This window comes from Paralichthys olivaceus, chromosome 12 (genome assembly GCF_024713975.1).
Source record: "Paralichthys olivaceus isolate ysfri-2021 chromosome 12, ASM2471397v2, whole genome shotgun sequence".
In the NCBI taxonomy this organism is placed as follows: domain Eukaryota; kingdom Metazoa; phylum Chordata; class Actinopteri; order Pleuronectiformes; family Paralichthyidae; genus Paralichthys; species Paralichthys olivaceus.
The window spans coordinates 20,206,925-20,226,655 of NC_091104.1; the positions used below are offsets into that span (position 1 = coordinate 20,206,925).

General features: G+C 41.8%; 1 protein-coding gene across 7 annotated transcripts in view; it reads left to right on the forward strand.

Moving 5' to 3' along the window:
• The window catches only part of daam2 (dishevelled associated activator of morphogenesis 2), a 99,170-nt gene that overhangs the window by 31,133 nt on the left and 48,306 nt on the right, over window positions 1-19,731 (forward strand). For all 7 annotated transcript variants that reach the window (XM_020085107.2, XM_069535310.1, XM_020085105.2 and 4 more), the window contains exons 2-3: window positions 6,959-7,244; window positions 16,928-17,017. In XM_020085107.2, coding sequence (XP_019940666.1) covers window positions 7,077-7,244; window positions 16,928-17,017 — 258 coding nt within the window. In that variant the 5' untranslated portion in view covers window positions 6,959-7,076. The remainder of the gene's footprint in view (window positions 1-6,958; window positions 7,245-16,927; window positions 17,018-19,731) is intronic.

Genomic DNA, 19,731 nt, shown 5'->3' on the forward strand with positions numbered 1-19,731 from the left:
TTCACTTCCCTGTCAAAGGACACTTGAGATCTTTACATACCAGTACACAACCATGGCTACCCACAAATATGTGGAGATGTGCCAAAACAATACAGTTGAGATCTTTTTGGAGCAAGTTTATCCTGAATGTTGGCATCTCCATAGGACTTTAGTCAAACTTTTGATCTTCAGTTCCCAGAAATCATGTACCTGGACTCATGTTTGCCAGTAAAGGAGGTTTTTAGTCCAAAAGACAGTCAGGATATTACTATGATATTGTGATTTTCATCCCCTGGTGTTACCTGTGTCAGTTTGAGGAAAGAATCCATTTAATCTCAAATAGAAATTATGAGGCATTCAGAAGGAGGAGTGTTTCGTTTTTATTTCTTTCATTTTTATTACAATAGGTATTCTATAAATTGTATTTCAAATTGCCTAAATGGAGAGTTTATTTGAGGAGGCACACAATAAACAGATTTGCAATTTGCTCTTCTGTCTAACAGAGAATCTCTTTAGGCAATGTTTTCTGTTTCCCCAGTAGTTGATATGTATTTTTAATTATACTGGGAACGCTATAATTAAAATGCACCTGCTGTTCCAATGTATTCATAGGTGTTACCATATCAACAAAGACTGATATCGTAATGATTATTGTTGTCTGGTGCTTGTTTTCACATTTGACACTGGTATTGGCTCAACTGGTTGTGTGCCCCCCCTCACCATTTGCATACCAAGAGTTTGCCAAAACTATGCCAAACCCCCAAATATACACTCTGGCATTCAGTGTAGCATTGCTGCCCAATCTCCGTTGCCAGATAGTTGTGTAAGCCTGCCTGTGCCCTCCTCCATGACCCGCACCATTGAGGAATGGTCCTGAAGGATCTAATCTTTTATCTGGTGCCTCTTGTCTGTTGGTTTTTACAGTTTTTATTATCGCTTCCTGTTTTCCTTGACTTTCTTTCTTTCCATGTCTGTATCCAGCTGGCAGCATTTGGTCCAAAAGTGCCAGAATCCAGAATGGAGTAGTGTGAATGGTGGAGGTAAGGCAGGGAGGAGGGATTGAAAGGTGGGTTAGAGCAGAAAGCAAGATGCATTTTGATTGTAGGAGCTGTAGTTTGAGGAGAAAAAAGGAGGATATTTTGCAGGATAAAAAAGTGGTGGAGAGATGGTGGATGGATGATGTGGGTTTTATTTTTATCCCATGTGTGGGTATTGTGTTTTATGTGTAGTGTGTGTATTCAGGAGGGATTGGGGAAACACAGGCGCTCAATTTCTATCCGATTCTGTATTTGTTTCTAAAAGCATTGCGTTGTTGTGGCAGATGTTGGAGAGAGTATTGAAATTACACAGGCACAGATGTTTGAGAGACTGATCTGCACATTGCTGTGTTATTCCTTTATTCTATTCTGCTGTCTTTTGCCTGTACACACTCACATACACACATCAGCAGCAGCAGCCTTTCCCTCCTCACTGCCGCCCCAACCTCCTCCTCCTCCACTGACCTACTTCCCGGCGCTGGGGATGAGGCGATGAGGTAGTGGGCTGAATGAGAAGTGGCAGCAGTATCTCCTTTTATCCCTGCCTCCCTCCCTCGCCCCCTTCTCATTTCTCTGTCTCTCTTTCTGTGCTCGGCTGCTCTGCACAGCCTTCAAAACACAGAGCAGCCAGCAGGCTCCTCTCTCTGCTTCGGGGCTCTTGAGTGTGTGTGAGTATTAAAACACTGCATGTGTGCATGTGCTCACATCTGAGTGTGGGTGTGTCTGAATCTTAAAACCTGTGAACATGTGACTGTGTGACTGTGCACACACAATGCAGTGTGTTTGTGGCGACTGCATGTAAGCGGGGACTAATCTGAATGTGTGTGTTCACAGAGATTCCCGTCTGTCATCATAAGCAGTTAGCAGTGACAAATGTCTACCCACTTCCCCTTGTATCTCCCAGTGTGACACACGAGGATGGTTTTAATAAGCACTAGCCTATAGAAGTCTGCAAATTCTCACTCTTTCAGTGATGGTCCCCTCTCTTGCGGCTGATAACGTAATCATACGTACATCTGTTTCCCAGTGATGAGCAGGGGAAATAAGGGAATCCTGTTGACTAAAAAGATGCAGTCTGGTTTTTATATATGTATCTTAATTCATAGCCCAAGTATAACTGCTGCAATTTTGTCAACTATACTAAGACGCCTGATGTTTTACCATATGATACCATGTTTTCTTTCTAATATTGCAAAAGCTACAACTCCTTTATAATTTTCCATCTTTTTTCCACCCATGTGTCGCAGCATTTATCGAAATAGGACAGTTAACAACTGCAATAGGACATTATAATGCAGTTACGATGTATACATTTTCTACATAATGCAACTAAGGTACGAATTCTCCACATCTTAAAGTGTATTCCAGGTATTACCTCGTTTTGATTAAGGCAATCAGAACATGTTATTTACATGGCAGTGTCTTTTCACATCATGCCTTAATTGGTTTAATATCAGAATATTAGTGTCCATGTAAACATAGTCATTGTGTTGCATTCGCCCAGTATTTAAGTGTAGGATTTATAGCTCTAGTGCTAATTTAGTGATGGACTGTTGAGCTTTTGGATTTGTTCTCTTTATTTGCAAGATTGCAGTTAACCTGGCACTCACTCTGATGACAAGAACGAAGATGTGCTCAGTCACTAGGCCAGGCCATTGCCAGCTAAGAAATGATTCTTGCAATTTCTTGACCTGGATAACCATGAATGTGGTGAGGGAAGGGAGAGGATAAATAGAAAATGGGGAATTAATCTGATAGGGGGATTGCAGTAAGTGGCAAAGAGAATGACAGATGTTACTGTCAGAGGGGGGTTGATGGAGAAAAGAAAGGGGAATAATGAGGGATGACAGTGAGTCAGAGAGAGAGGGGGGATGAAATGATGGCAGACAAGAGTGGCCACATATTGAAGGGGACGTGGTCCTTTGGGGTTGTTAAGTGACTCCACCACACAGACCATGATAAAAGTTACACATGTACAAACTTAATACTGATCTTGCTTCCTCTTATTTCACTGTATACACTATATTACTATATTTCAGTGTTTATACTTCTCAGTTCTTTGGCCTACTTTCCATTGGCATTGACTGGACGCAGGCCAGCAGAGGTGGTGTTGAGTGAGGACTGGCCGCACGTGGGGCTCTGTGGGAGAGTGAAGATAGAAGCTCACACACACACACACACACACACACACACACACACACACACACACACACACACACACACACACAGACACTAGACAGGAGGTTTAGATTGTATATTCTGCTGAATAGCTTTAAAACCCTGCAGAGAGGCCTCTTTTCCATTAGGCTCTACCAGCTGTCCACAGCAAAATCACCACCATAAAGATTTGGCACCAGCTCATACTTTATCTTATAGCAATAAAAATGATGAAACACTGTCACTGTTAATGGCACGAGTACAGAGCTTTTTTCAAGTGTAAATGTATGGGGGGAAAACTTCATAATTTACCTCCCTATGAAGTGTGCTTCATCTATTCTGTCATCTCATTGTTTTAAAGTGCTTTACTGTTTCTTCTCTCCTACTGACTCACCACAGTGAATTTTCATTCCGGCCTTTATAGTATATCCATGCAATTTTGGTCAGCGTGCTATGCTCGGGCACATCTGGTTTGATAGAAGTTAAAGCAGAATCTCTGCAGCTTGTTGAGCACAACACCCCTATACACCTCGGGAGAGTCATCTCTGATTGTTAGCACTGTATGTCTTTGTTTGGGAACAAACTGGATAGGCTACTGAAAAGGGATATTAAAAATCTTGAAGACTGTGACTTTGCTGCAATTTCAAGATTGCTGGTTAAAAAAATGAGACTCGCTGTTGAAGGTTGTTTCTGTGGGAATAGATGAGAGACGATAAGTTTTGAGTATAAATCTAGATTACCTGAGCAAAGTGGGCAGCTCGCAGTGGTTGATTGCTGTTTTGATAGATTCAGATGAATTCATTCATTTCAGTACCTTCTTTTTACCCCAAGCAAAGGATTTTAGAAAAAAGGAATAAAGGAGTATTTAAATTATTTATATAAAAGTGACTCAGCTCTACATTTTTATTCTGGGACTCCACTAGAGAAGCTCTGAATGATTCACAGTACAGAAAAGTCCTTATTTATCTCAGCCTGCCTGTTATGCAGCCACTTGAATGAGCCTTTGACTGAAACAGACAATATTACCTTGACTTTCTGTAGTGCACTTGTTGGCAACCCCTTGTCCAGGATCTAGATCTGGAAGCAAACTGTAAATCTTAGTATGAGAGCAATATGTTGGAATTGGCAACATCTCAAATCCATGTACAGACTGTTTGGTAAATATTATGCACATTACCTGTTTATTGTGTGACATAACAGTGGATTTAGTTTTACAATCACAACGCGTATATAGGATTTTCTATAAAGTGCCAGATTATGAGAACTGCATTTAACTGCAGACCGAAGTGGAAAATGTCTGCTGTCAGGAAATACAAAAGCTAATATTGTTCTTCTGGGACCAAACGGCTGTATAGTAAACCTGTTGTGTTGGTTATTTATATGGAGAGCCTTAAATGTCTATAATAATACTCCAGCAGACTGGCTTGGGAGAAGGACCTATGCTTGAAGCAGGTGACAGTATAAATAAATCCATTACAAGGAACTTATTGTCCAAAGCAGGTTGAGTCTTAAGTCTTGCTTGGACTGTTTACATTATTTGAACCTTAATGTGCATTTCTGCAAACATCATATATATGACAGAAAATATAGAAAGCATGATATGGGTCTTCATGCAGGCAGACGTCCTTCCTCAGTGTGGAAACAGTTTTACAGCCAAGCACTGGTGACTGACTAGGTTATACCTACCTGGAAATAATTGTATTACAAATAAGAAACAAGTGCATACTTGTTGGGTAAGATAACCACACACACATTATAACACATCACATTTTCCTGTACACCGCGTACACACACGTTCATATGTACAAATACTGCTTTTCCTACAGTAATTCTAATGCAGCAGATAGTGGATTATATTAACAGTCCTCAGTCTGAACAAAAATACATTCCTATGTTCATCCAAAACTAATATGAGGTCTAATGCAGCCAATTGGAGACTCAGACTATTCACAGGCAATGAGGGCGCACAGCTCTTTTTTTCATCCCGTCATGATGATGGGGGGGTTGGCTGTATCCAGGGATTGTCACCTCGGCTATTAAGACTCACGCTGGTGCAGTATCGAGTAACCGCCACACACATTTACAAGATGCCTCACAAGCTATAATTGACATTCAGCATACTGATGCAATGCCTATGAAACAGTCTTGAAGGTGATTATTCAGACTCATTTAAGTTACAAATACAAAATAAGTACTAGTAGTTGCAAAGAAAACTGCAGTTTCTTTTCATTTAACATAGCCTCCAGTTGGTTTGTAGCTGTGCACCGATCTGCTTCTATACCGCCGTAAGTGGGATGGCAGATTCAAGGAAGCGGAAAAAGCAAATGAGCAAAAGAAGAGAGGGCAAAATGGAAATGTGGTGTTTTCTCTCTTCACTTTTTCCCCCCTTTAAGCTGCTGTTGAGGTCCCAGCTCTTTCATAAAGAATTTAACATCCAGCTATTTTTAGATGGCGTAGTGAGAACTCCTACGCTGAACAAGCGTGTGACAGAGCGATGGTGGAGAGCTGTGCTCAGTCAAGATGTAGTAGATTGTGGCTTCATGTGGAAACTGAAGTCGTAAACCTTCGCAGTCTCATTAAACTGACGGGTGCAAAGCTCCAGCCATTACTTAATGCTTGTTTGATTATGTCCAAATATCAAACAAGGCATAGCAACTTGCATTTGCTGTTTTAAAATCTGTAAGTGTTGTTCTTTAATCAATGTATTAAACATAAATCTTTTTCTCTGTGAAATATTTCTGCTGGATGTTCCAGGTCCATGGGATTTGCATAACAGGCTTGAAGTCCATTCATTCACAAATGCGGAAATTTGTTGCATAAAGAAGAGCTTTGGCATCTGTGCCAGCCATTGTGGGTGTACGCTCACATTCTGTATGTGTGTGTATGCCTGATAGGATGCAATATAGTGTAAAGGGTGTATTGTTCATACAGTGAAGACCACCCATATCCCTTTCGTAGCACTGAGGAAATCCTCCTGGGTGTCTTGGCCCATTCAGCTGTTGCAGTGGGTGTCATTCATTACACAAACACATATACAGTTTCTGCACCATTCAAGTAGTGAGGACAGTGCTGGGGCAGCTCTCATAGTGTTTCTGCATAAACAACACACACAGACACTGCAGGGGCACCATTGTACCTCACGGACAAGAGGTTTCTTTGTCGAGGCACAAGAGCGACCAATGTCAAGACAAGGATATGATGGCAGCCCCTGCCGCCTCTGTGCTCTCTTGTCTCACAGCAAGAACACCTCTACCCTGGCACTTGTTTTTATGGACACATTGAAGGGGACAAAGGACCAAAAACGAGCAGGTGTTAACAGTCTTGCACTTGCTACTTCCTTCCTGTGGAATTCAGTGGCATTTGTATTGGTAGGCCATCATTGGCAAAGGATTTCTGTTGCGCAATTTCCATTTCCAGTACTGCAATGTCTTGCTGCTTGTTATTTTCTGTTGATGAAGATTCTTGAGGGAGCTGTTTTCCTTTGTTTGGCCTTGGTGGCTGTTGCTGCTCATGTTCCTGTATTTCTTCCAAACAAACTGTGGGTGCTGGAAACATAAATTGCTTTGCTTCCTGTGCACTACAAATAATTATTTTTAAGGAATCATCGACCGGATACTGACTTTGAATCTCTGTTGTGCTGCACATGGAAGTGCAATGCATTGTGCCATTAAATATTCATGTCTAAATCATTGCAAGCAATTCTTAATAATACTTGGCAAATCAATCATAGGTCAGATTGCATTCCCTCTGTTGAACATTTTCTCTGTTTCTCCTCTCTGTTCCAGATCATGCCCCCTAGATAGCAGCCTCGTCCTCCTCTCCACTCCCCATCCCTGCCCTTGGCCCCTTCCTCTACCATCCTGGTCCAGCACCACCACTGCCACGTGTGTCACCACAGCCATCATGCCCCCCAGGAAGAGGACGCGGCCGGGCCTGGGCTTCCTGTGCTGCTTTGGCAGCAGCGAGCCCCCAGAGATCAACTTGAAGGACACTGTTCCCTTGCAGCTGCTGGAGTTCAGTGCACCCATGCCACTCGCTGAGGAGCTGCATGCACGTTTCTCCGAATTGGTGGTGAGTAGACACGATGTGATCTAAATGCATAGCTGAAACCGCTAGTCCTGGACTATATTGGTCTTAAACTAAAAACATTTCAGAATTCATTTGTAATGATGTGGTGTCTTATTGGTTTTAAGCTTGGACCCATAAACCTGTCACTTATTTCAGTAATGGATCAGAATCACATCAAACAAACGCATCACTTTTCAAACAACCAGGCACCCTCTTCATTGAATGCCATAGAAACCAGAGACAGATCCCTCCGCCAAGGCTAACACCCTATCTCGCAAACATAAAGGGTGGAAATAAATATTCCTGCCTGCCCCCCCATTGGATGCACTCCAACAGTTAATGGGTTCTTCCTTGGCCTATAACCCAGCCTTCACCAAGTTTTAAGAAAATCAGTTCAATGTTTTTTTTGCATAATTGTGCAACTTCAATGTAAACAGGTAACCAGGTACAATTCTTAGATTGTATTATCTCTATATGTAGTGTGCCTGTCACCATTGGAATTTCAATGATCCTTGTATTTACCAAACTAGTTTAGGTGACTCATTTCATCAAAGTGAAAACATGAGGAAAATATATGAAGTTGGATCAAAGCAGTGTATTATACTTCCTGGAGTTTCCCTTTACACTAATGCATGGTAGCCCAACTCTTTTCCTTTGCGTGTCACTCATTGTCCTGACCAAACAGGATTAGCGACAGGAATTGGAAGGGATTCGGTTGTGCAGACAGCGTCTTGATGGTTGGGTGAGGCCAATCCCCCCTAACCCCACCACTAACACTCCATTAAACAAATTCAGGAGCTCATCTATCCCACTACAAGCAGCCCATCCCTTTTCATACGGTTCCCATCTCGTGCACAGATCACACTTGTTAGCAAAGGTTGTTGGTCTGTAGCAGTGCCAAACTGGCTTGTCTGTGTTGGCATGTGTCCATGGTGTGCTGAAGAATCAGGGCACAGCTGTCAGAACGGAGAAGTACTCTGTGGGTTTCAGCTGCCATGCAAGCTGGTTCTGGGTTTGCTGGAAGAACAGGGCTTCGCTGTTTCTGTCTCTGTTTTTTCAGTGTCTGTCTCTTGGTGTTTTTCAGTTTCTGTCTCCATCCCAGTGTGTCTGTCGTTCTCCCTCATTCTCAGATTTCCAGCTTCCTTCTGTCTCCGTCTCTCTCAACATTATTTTCAGCAGCACTGTAAAAGGACAGCCTCTGACGCATTTGAGTTTAAGTCTCTGCGGATGCTAAATTTCAGTGCCTGCAGGATATATCACTTATCCAACTGTCAAAATCAACTCAGGAGATTAAGTGAAATTCCATTCATAATAGGAAATTAATTATTCTTATGAATGCAGATTTTTCCCCAATGAGCATTCCCTCCTTTCCAGCTAAATAACCCAATTTGACCCTTAATTAACTGTTTGCATTCTTTGTATACTCGCTGGTAACACACAATCCATTAAACATAGGAAGTTCCAGCATATTTATGGCTTGATTAGAGAAAATTAAAAGGTAGGATTGTAATCAAACATTGATTGCTTCAATCAGTACTATTCGAGTGGAATGACATAATGCTCCTTCAGCTGTTTAATAGCTTAGTTCTGAAGGACCAGCCGGTTGCTATTTGACACACTTGATGCCTTTTTGTGTCTGTGCAGAGATGAGCTTACATGAATCTGGTTTTGACATGGAGAAAACTTTCAGAAAGCACACACAGTGTATTGCTGGAATAAACAGAAACATGTTTTTCATATGGGAGCGCTTAGACAAATTACGGCAGTCCTCACGGTTGAGAGGACCAAATGACCCACAGCTTATTCTGAGGTAAATATCTGAGCATGCGATGGAGTTTACACAGATGCATGAGCTAAGGAAGAAGCAGAGCAGAAAGGATTCGTCCCTGATTTCAAAACGTCTTGACTTGCAGCTTTTCAGCCCTGGAGAGAAAGAGGATTTGGCATTTTCTTGCTGGATCTAGGCCCTTCCACATGTTGTGAATAGATTATTCTGAAGATGGCTGTTGGACGGCTGCATCTGACAGCGTCGCTCTCAAGCTTAGAGAGTTTGCTTGACTGTAGAATTTCTGCATTAAATGTAACATTTAAAGGTTAAAAAAGGGGCCTGACCATTATAACTTTGACCAGTTTTATTGGCAGATAGTTGTCTATCATTGAGCTGAAGCCAATCCCAGCTGACTTTGGGCGAGAGGCTGGGTACACCCTGGACAGGTTGGATAAAATATGCTTGGGGTCACATTTGAAATAGTTAAAAATACATTACATCAAAACCTATTCTCTTCCACTTAAATAGACCAACAACCTATATACTTGGAAGAAAATATGTGATTTTTATTACACCCCAAAAATCCAGTATTGGTCAGGCTCTAGTTAAAATCTCATGCTAGAAAGTTGGAAAAAGAAATTGTGATGTTCCAGTAAGATGATCACTCAACCTGTGACAGTTTGATTCATGTCTGCTTTGATTGGACGACTGAACAACTTCTACCTAACGATGGTCATCTGGCCAAGCCATTGGTCCTCCACATCTGTTTTATTGATCCTCTAGTCGACATGCTGACATATTTGACCATGTGTCCAAGTATCTGTACATGCAGACCTCGCACAGTCACTTAGTCTGGACACGCTGCTTGTAATGCAGAGTTGATGAAGGGAGGCAAGGACCTGCACCACAGGGGAGGAAATTAAGAAAAAAATAGAAAATAATATAACATGGTTTGTTTCCATGGAAATGGCAAATGGGGATTATTGTTATGAAAGCCTTTTCTGAGGAGGAGAATGAGACTCAATGGAGCCTCTGTTGTGGGAGCGACAGATCTGGGCCAGACGGAGGAGTAAACCACCTCCACGTGTCCTCATGTCCATAATGGGGTCTTCCACTGTGTCTAGAGACTCCACAGAGCCCACTCATCTTACACTGTTTGTGGAGGAAAGACTTGTCTCAGGAATATTATATGTAAAGTTGTTAGCCAGAAAATCCTTAACTGTAACTTGCCTCCCTGCTCTTTGCTGTTGCTTGGAATAGTAAATGGAACATGTGATTTGATGCGTCTCTCCCTTGCGCCTGTTAGGCGGATAAACTACTTTGGATGATATAGAGGTGAACAAAACACAGGCATATTGCCATGGCGATGAATATATAAGCATTATGTAATGAATGTCATAATGCAAAAGAGATTCCTTGTTGTCCTTGGTCTTTAACTTGCATATATAACCTAATATTCCAGTATTAGCAATATATGTGACCTATCCTTTGTTTCCCTGCCAACGACCCATCCTAAACAAAATCTGAAGAATAAACACGCTTCCAAGTCTGTCAGAAACCACATGAATGCCTCCTGCCTAGTAATGAACTCGACAAACCCATGGAAATGAACCTGGAAGCAATCGCCCCTGATTTGGACGCAATGGAGGAACACCACATTAGAGGGGCTAATGGATCGCATCAATTAAACTACACATTTGCATCTGACCGCAGATTTTCGTGATAGCAAATGTGCTGCAGTTCGGGAGTCTGCTCCTTAGATCTGGGTGCAGCAGTTTCTTTCCATCCGTGTTTCAAAGCTTGCACGCACAGTTGATATAAATATATACACCATGTGTGAAGTTTGGCCGTGCTTCAAGAACAATGACAGCTTTATCTTGTTAGTCGAGGCAATTCCCTGCTAATAACATTTCATCATCATGTGGAGTTGCTCTCATATGTTGGTAATTAAAAATGGGTTCTGTTCAGTTACTTGGGGACGTTTTGCACTGGTGGCAGTTTGGTAAACCAAATGCAGTATTTGTTTCTCTTTGAGAAACCAAAGCTTGAGGTTGTTTGGGGACAACTAGATGAGTATTTACTAGTTTCAACTCATAACAATAAACACGCTACCATGGAAAGTCCGACATACTGTCGAATAAAAAAATGTCTGTGTTAACCACTGTATAGAAAGGACAAGCTCCCAAAAAGTAAAGCCAAAGCGTCTTACTGTTTGTGTATTTATTTTTCTGATAAGTGTAGTCAGTTGATGCTGAGTAAACAGGGAGAGATGTAATGATTGACAGCTGAGACAACGTAATATCACAGATCCCTCACCTGATCACTACTCTACAGGCTCTAGCTTTCCTATCCAGGACATTGGCATCATTTCTGGAATCTGGGAGGAAGTGGAGAGGTGTTTATATAAAGTGTGTGTTGTCAACATATTTGACACAGGGGTCCGAACTCAACTAAACAGTGCCCCTGAACTACGGCACACATATTTTAATGATATTTTTTACAAAATGTAACAGATGAAAAGGTTCAGTGGCTCAGGTTAGCTTATTGAAATTATTTGTTTGTATACAATAAAATGCAGCAAATCTAATAAATCCAAGTGTTTCTCTTATTAGTAAAACGGAAGACCTGGTCTTTACCCTCTGCAGCAGGTTGAAAGGAGAGAAGTTATAATGTACAGCATATGAAGCCAAATTGGCACAACTGAGTCGGGTCTTGAGCCAACAATTGGCAAGTACAGTACTGGCAGACATCATATTAATGTGTGTTCTCTCTGCCATCTTTTTCTATCGGCTTTATCTATTTCTCTGTGTGGGAGCCTCATTCTTCTTTTCTCAGTTCCGTTATTTGGGACAGTTTTAATCCGACCACTCTAGGCCGTGGTCCAGCTGTCCAGTGTCAGGGACTGCATCTGTGCTCCACAAACTCTCATAGCATCCACTCCATACAACTCCCAGTCGCTGTTTTTAGAAGCATGTAAATTACGATCTCAAAGCAGCGATGGTAAAATTATCCTTGCTCATTTGAAACCTCAACTTGTGTTTCCAGGAAAACTGGACTCTTTAAAACATAAATCTCATACTAATGTTCCCTCCAGTGTGACTCTCATGCCGGACGCAAATCAATGTGTTGCGTAACAAGAGGGAATGGAATTGTTCCACCCTCTGCCTCATTGGAGTGGGTTTCCTCCAGTGTACGCCATGGGGTGCTCCCTCTCTTTCTTTTTCCCACCTCCCTCCTTCCCATTTGTTGTATTCTTGTCCCACCTCTGCGGTGAAGCCAGCTCTCTCTGTCCTGAATCAAACTTACAGTCAAGCCTTATTTGAAGGGGGAGGAAGAGGCAGTAGGTTAGCAACGGCTACTGGCTGACTCATCAAAGAGAAGTTACATTGACTCATCTGAACGCTACGAAGTGGTGTGAGAGCAGCCACTGTGTGTTTGGTTGAGATTTGTCAGGTGATTGCTAAATCTGTTCTCACCATATCGTTAGAATAAGAAGTTGATCTTGGTCCTTTTTTGGTTGCGGTCAGTGATTCAGAGCCTGACTTTGGCAACACACACACACACACACACACACACACACACACACACACACACACACACACACACACAGAGATTGAATCTTGTTTGGGTCAATAATGGCAGCTACAGCTTCCTGTGGGTTCCCTGGAGGCCTCATATGACTTCCTACCATCTTGCCTGTCTTTCCTCTGCCTTCCTGTCTGTCTCCATTTGTATGTATGCACGTTTGTATATATATATATATATTTGTGTGTGTGTGTGTGTGTGTGAGCCAGACTGACCCTCTCAGCTAGGGCTGTGACACTTCACATAAGTCATAGAGATTCATATCCTGTGTGGAAATGCCACATCATAGTTGCACATGCATGCTAAAGGCTGTCATTCATGGACCACACATTTCCCATTCCCCATTTACTTGGAAAAATCTACGACTACTCTCTATTCTCATTCACTTTGTTCAGTGATGGTGATGCCCAGCAATCACACCTTTAGTCATTTGGGATCCCCCTGTTTATCTTGTGCATATTTTTGTCTGCCTCCGAAGTAAAATTGTAAAAAGTAAAAAATGACCCCATCGGTCTTGAGTGCAAGTATCTTGTTATGACCAATACAACAATCTTTATATATGGTGTAGATACAGGTTAAATTCACCCACTGAGATGTTTTGTCATCTGACTCCTGTTATGTCAAGTGAATCTTTTTAGCTATGTAAGCTATGATTCATAGCATGTTCCCATAGGGGTAATAATGTCCATTATGTTCAACATGTCTTTTTTAACTCTGCTAACTTTTACCTATAAGATCTCAGGTCAAAGATAAATGTTGGCATGTGGTGGATTAATATATCACTTTTGCCAATACACATATTTTCTGTGATTCCAAGAGCAACTAAAGAAGATGGATCAGTTTCTTGTTTGTGCATGAATTACAGATGTAGTGTAGTGTAGAGATGTCAGGAATTCATATAAAGTCAATGGAAAGAACTCAAGTGGGCCCAAATTCAGAATCTGGGCTTTTACTTGGAATTTAGGAATCTATTTAACAAACAGAGATGATGGCAAACAGGCGAGACTAGAGGAAATTAATGGTTGGGTATCAAGTTGTTTGTTATTAAATTAAGTTACAGTTCATGGATGAGTAGTTAAATTGGCATATAAATGCAAAGTACACAAATATCCTATCGAGCAGGAGGGGGCAAATAGGAATAAATACATACAAATGTTACAATAAATAATAATTTAGTTATTATCAATATAATAAATCAAACACTGTTTCAATATGTACCAATTTATGGAGAGAATGACAATAAATTCTAATTTGGTGTCTTTCATATTGTGTAAATTCATCAGAGCTTGTCACTCGAAATTAAAACTGGAGACTAAATCAATAAATATTGCTTTCCGAGCTCCATCTCTCTCTGCCACATCTTTTCTATGATCCCAGCACAGCTGACGGAGCCCGCCCGTCTTCAGAAACAGGAAATTGAGTGACAGAGAAGGTCAGTCAGTCTGCAGTGGACGTGACAGTCAAAGACTCACAGCCACAACACCCTTTTTAATTTGTAATATTATTCGATAGGCAGTGCTGTATGAAATTTGAAAGAAAGGGTTCAAAAGCCTTAGGTATGTGTGTTTCCCCCCATCTCTCAAGCAGCAGGTGTAACAATATTAGCTTTGGTTTATGTGAATTCCCAACTGGAGCGTGCTGCTGTAGGAGGACGGGGGCACATCAAGAGGAGGATTTTACGCAGCAAAGTGGTTTTGTTTTGTTTTGGAAAACCGAGAGGGAGCGGGTGTTTTTTTGGGTGTTACTACGATCATGAGGAAAGGCCATGTGATGCGGATGTGGTATTGGAGCAAGGTTTTGAAGGCGTTGGGGGGGAGGCAAGGATAGAAGGTGGAAGATATTGCATAACTGGAAAAGTGAAAAGTCCTCTGGCTGGCATGACAGGAACATTCCTCCACCCACCCAATGTCCTCATCCCCGACTTCATCTCTCTTTTCCATTTTCTCTGATTCAAATGCAAACTGGTGCCTCTTCTTTCTGAAAATAACTAAGTGAAACATGCAGTCCTCATTTTAAGCCCTCAGCATGCATTATGCCATAGTCCACCCTGCCACTCATTTCCTGTTTTCTCCTTCTTGCTCATGTACTTGATTGTGACAACATTCTATGTATTCAACTTATGTAATTATCTATTCATTTCTAAATGAAATTCTTAAAAAAGTAAACATTTTAAATTCTCATTTCATTGGGGGGGGCAGAGAGAATGTGAAGCGTGGAGATCAGCTACCAGGCTCAGCTCCCATCTGGTTCAAATCCAGAAGGTCTCAATCTCACTGATTTCCCCACCAGCTCTCAGTATCATCTCCTCCAAACAGCAGCAGCTTATACAGCATGGCTATGACCTGGCGAAGAGGCCACAGGCCAGAGACGAGCTCGCTTCGAGTCCTCTGTTTCCTAGCTGGAGGATGTGGAGAAAGGATTGAGACCCAAGCCAAAGCAGAAATCTGTAATGATTAAAGTGCAGAGAGTGATGATGTTCAGTTGGCACATTTCCTTCCTGACAGTCAAGAACATAAACTGTATATAAAGATGAACAACGTCTCTCCACTTCCTCCCACTATCCAGAAATGAAGACAAAATATCCCAGATACTAACGCTGCCATCTTGTGCATTTGGAGCCAGACTGTGCAGTAGCAATTGGGGGATAGAGTTGAGAGTGCCTGCCTATACACACAAACACACAACCAATGATGTGTCAGTCTCAGCTGACTATCATGAGGTTTCATCCCATTTTTACTGCATCAAATAATTAACACTAAACTCCATGAAATAAATGAATACTTTGATAAGAACTAGCTAAAATGACTGACACCATCTTTGAGAAAAATTCATTTGATTTGTGCTTTTGGTCCATGTCCAATCCACTAGCATGGAAAAAGGTGGTATTCATAAGCTGCACTGCAGCCAGCCTAGAGGGCGATCACGATGCTTTGGCTTCACTTTAGGAGAGTAGACTCTGGATGATCGGGTCTGAGCGTGAGTCACAGACAATAGGTGAAAAAAGGAGTTGAGATGAAAAGTTGTTAAATCAAAGAGTCCAAGGCTTTATTGTGGTTTCTGTTAGCATCAGCCTCCTTGAAGTTCACACCCTTGGAATTTTAGCCTTTTTTTTTTCCAAACCACTGTAAAGCTGCTGCTGGCCATCCCATTGAAGGGACTGGGTGAGAGATGATGTCATTCTTCACAGTGTAGTGTCAGACACTTGGAATGTGGGCCACCTCAGCCCTCCCTGTCCAGCTCAATGGCTGAAAACAAATCCTGTGAATCTACTGGCCGGCTTTGAGGGGCCCCAGCTCTGGCACCAGTAGCCATCTTCACTCTGGGGGGCCCTGGGGGCCCAGCACTTCTGGCTGACGTCATGGTAGCAAAACCATTATGATGAGATTAGTGTGAGCTTGTACACAATGCCCGGGTGCTCTACCATCTCACCCTCTCTACTATGTTTTTGTGCATATCCATTTCCAGAACCTCATAGCTTCTTTTCGTCTCTTTATTCAACACCTTCCTCTTTTTCTTTCAATGCATCTCTCTTTCTTCTACCCTGGTTTATCCATTTCTCTCTCCCAATACTTTACTTTCCTCCCTGGTACACAGAGACTCATTTCCTGGGTTCATATGCATTTCAAAAGGTGCAGGAGGCTCCTTGTACCAAGTTGAAGAAATGAGACGAGCAGCGGGGTGAATATCAAAACACTCCTCCGTAGTTGCCGGAGACCAGTCCCTGGTTAGGCAGTGGGACAATCAAATGACACTGTGTAAACTTGACTCCCCTGGTCATCTGTAGTGATTTATTGCTATGTATTACTACAGGGGCAAGAAAACAACATGGACTGAGGGATGAATAGATAGTATTCTCTTCTCTCATAAGCTGTTCTTAGACATACTCTGACCTATGGGCATTTTCCTGAAATTTTCCAGAGGGGCTGTATGTAAGAATGCAAATATCTGAGTTAGTTGCATCCAACATTTTCCAGAACCTTTCCTGCCAGTCCCGTTATGTCCGGGTGAAACAATTTTTGAAAATATAGCAGGACAATGTCTGGAAAATTCACCCGACAGGTTGTCTTTCTAAGTTGACATCTTCATCAGCATCTTCTATGTGTATGAGTCTCTTTTTCATCCATATTTTATGTCTGTCAGTTGTCTGACCCCTGTAAATCTTTCTTCTAAAACACATGTCTGAAACAGATTACGGCTGGAAACTGCTATAGTAATTTCTTAAAATGGTGCTATCATGTTTTTTGTTTTTTCTATTGAATGTATGATTTTAAAATTCTGGTTTTAACTTAATGGTTTTACTGTGTCGATAAAAAAACCTCCCTTGTTGTTGTAGGATGAACTGGACCTGACGGATAAGAACAGGGAGGCCATGTTCGCTCTGCCAGATGAGAAGAAATGGCAAATCTACTGCAGCAAGAAGAAGGTGAGTTGGCCTCTGCTATGCTTTACCATACAAGCTCTGGCTGGCCCTTTGTTGACTGGCTGCCTCAACCCACAGTTCATAGCTGTCAGCGGTGAATGTTATTGAAGGGCAGCCTCTTTCCAGAACCCATTTACAAGACTCTGATATGTGGGACACTCTAAATGAATTTACACTACATACATACAAACAACTCAGTGTATAAAATGCACTCATAAAGCTCCTGTTTCTTGCTGCAAGCCCCCAATTATCAAATCACCTCCTCACGTCAGAGAAAGCAATTTCCTCACGCTGCTTAAGGAATTGTCAACATACCATGGGAGCACTAGAACATTCTGGTTAGCCCTCTCTTTCACCCCTCTCCACTCGCCAAAATGTCTCTCTCCGTCTTCGTACCCTTTGGCGTGTAGCTCCACAACAACTCCGGTCTCTGGTCTTTGTGGTCGAATATCCACCAGGAAATGACATTGTACTTGGAGAAAAGGGGGATTTCAGACCCCCCTCTTACTTCCTTCTCTTTCTTTCTTTCCTTCTCTCTCTCTATCTCTTTTTCTATAGACAGATAGACAGATAGTCATAAACCCCCCTTGTGTCCCTTTGCTAATTTGTTTATTTGGCTGAATGTTTTGTTTTGAAAGGAGGACGGGTATCTAACCCTAACCCTCCTTCCACTTTCCAAGGCATGCAGGCTCGGCCAAGCTGATGTGATATGCTCTGACAACCTTTTTAAAGAAGGAGAAAATGCATGCTGCTTCGTGTGTGTGTGTGTGTGTGTGTGTGTGCGGTCTTGTGTGTGCACACCTGCATGTGTAAAAGTTTGTACTTGTACTCAGGCCAGTATTGAGTTACGAGGAAAAAGACGAGCAGCGTCGTGGTGTTTAGAGGGATGTCAAGGCGAGGATGGAAGCTGGAGCACCACAACAGTTTACAATGAAACTGAATACGGGTAAAAATAATAGAGGAGGGAGATATAGTCTTTCTTTTAATACACTATGATAACCATTGGCCTTGCAATGGGCTTTGCCCCTTGAATACATTACTTTGTATCAAAGGGGACTGAATTGTTGGCAGAATCAACATTTGCACATGTGAGCCCACATAAAAGTCTCAAGTTCAATAATACTCAAATATTGCTTATTGAATATCTCACTAAAGCAACCACAGACATTGTTATGAGGACTCTGCGTGCCGTCGTGGAAGGTAGCGGAAACAGAGTTTTGGCTATGACTTGGGCATATGGGAACCAAACTGGGTTGCACTGTGCACACAAGCTGGGTTCAGAGGTAGGATAGAAAGTTGTTGTTCCTCCCCATCTCTTAGTCACAAATCATTTCCTCTAAGACTGAGGTGGAAAAAAAAAAACAGACGTGTGCCCAGCCAAGGAAATGAAGAGCAAAACTGGGGTAATAGTGCACAGCGGAAAGCCGGAGGAAAAACCAAACAAACTCCCTATTCATAGATAAATATAATAGAGAATGAGGGAAACAACTGGTGTGCAATATCGGATTATAATATATTCCTTCGTGTGAATATGGAGATAAAAAGGCATGAATACTGTCCTCATATGCAAATACCCACACAGACATGAGCAACGTATACTCAGGAAAGTGCGGACATGCAGGTTATTCAGATTCACATCAACAGTACTTGCACTGTGTTCCCTAGAATTACAGCATGATGGAGAGCCGACGACAGCAGAATTTCCCTCCGCCGGTCCTGTCGGCGACAAACACTGGTCCCCTTGTTTCCTCCAGCCAAGCGACTGCTCCAGTTGTTAGGGTTAGATAACACTTGGAGGGTGCCACTGAATGCACGACAAAGGGACAAACTAAGTTTTTGTTCACCTGCAAAACACACCGTCCAACACATTTACTGCTAAACAGTTGCCAATGGCCAATCTGTTTCAGTCCAGTGAAAACTGCATATTTAGTCTTCACCTCAAGTAAAGACTAAATGCTTCTTTGAGTCATGAGAAAGTTCTCTTACTTCTTAGGCTAATAAAAAAACTTAAACTGCCCTTATTTACTTTTTGGCATTTCAGACACAGTTTTTTTGTATGTTTGGTTGGTGTAACCCAAAATGGCTTCCAAGCTTTTTAATGTTAGTCTAGAAACTGCTTAAGCACAATTGTATTTTTTTTATTCAATTAGACTTAGAAAATCACACACACACAACATTGTACTCTTAGTTTTTGTGGCTAACATAGCTATCACATGCTACATACACAGACACAGAGCAGCATTGTTATTGAATTGGAGTTGGGGTTTTGGCCATCTGATGAATAAAACATCTAAACTCTGTTTTTACAAGTGGTTTGGTCTCTTTGAAGTTCTGAGAAGAATATCTTGGGGGTCTTTAGACTTTCATCTCTAGCTACTTACTAATTTTGTCTGACTGCTGTTCGCTTCTGGACATAGGTTTTTTTCAGGCCTTGTTTGCTGAAAAACTTGTCCTGCTGCTGCTTGGCACAAGGTTGATGAGAAGACAGAATCACACATTAGGTAACATTAGTGTTTCGCTAGAACCAAAACAACGAGCTGCATTTATAACTTTAGAACTTGAATTTAGAACTTCAAGAGACATTTTTGACAACACAGAATCATACAGGTCAATAGGCCTCTTACAAACATATTCATTCTTAAGGTATATGCAAGCACTTAAAGAATTGTTTGTGGCAAAATCCCTAAATTTCTTTGACTTAGAATTTTCTTGTAGGT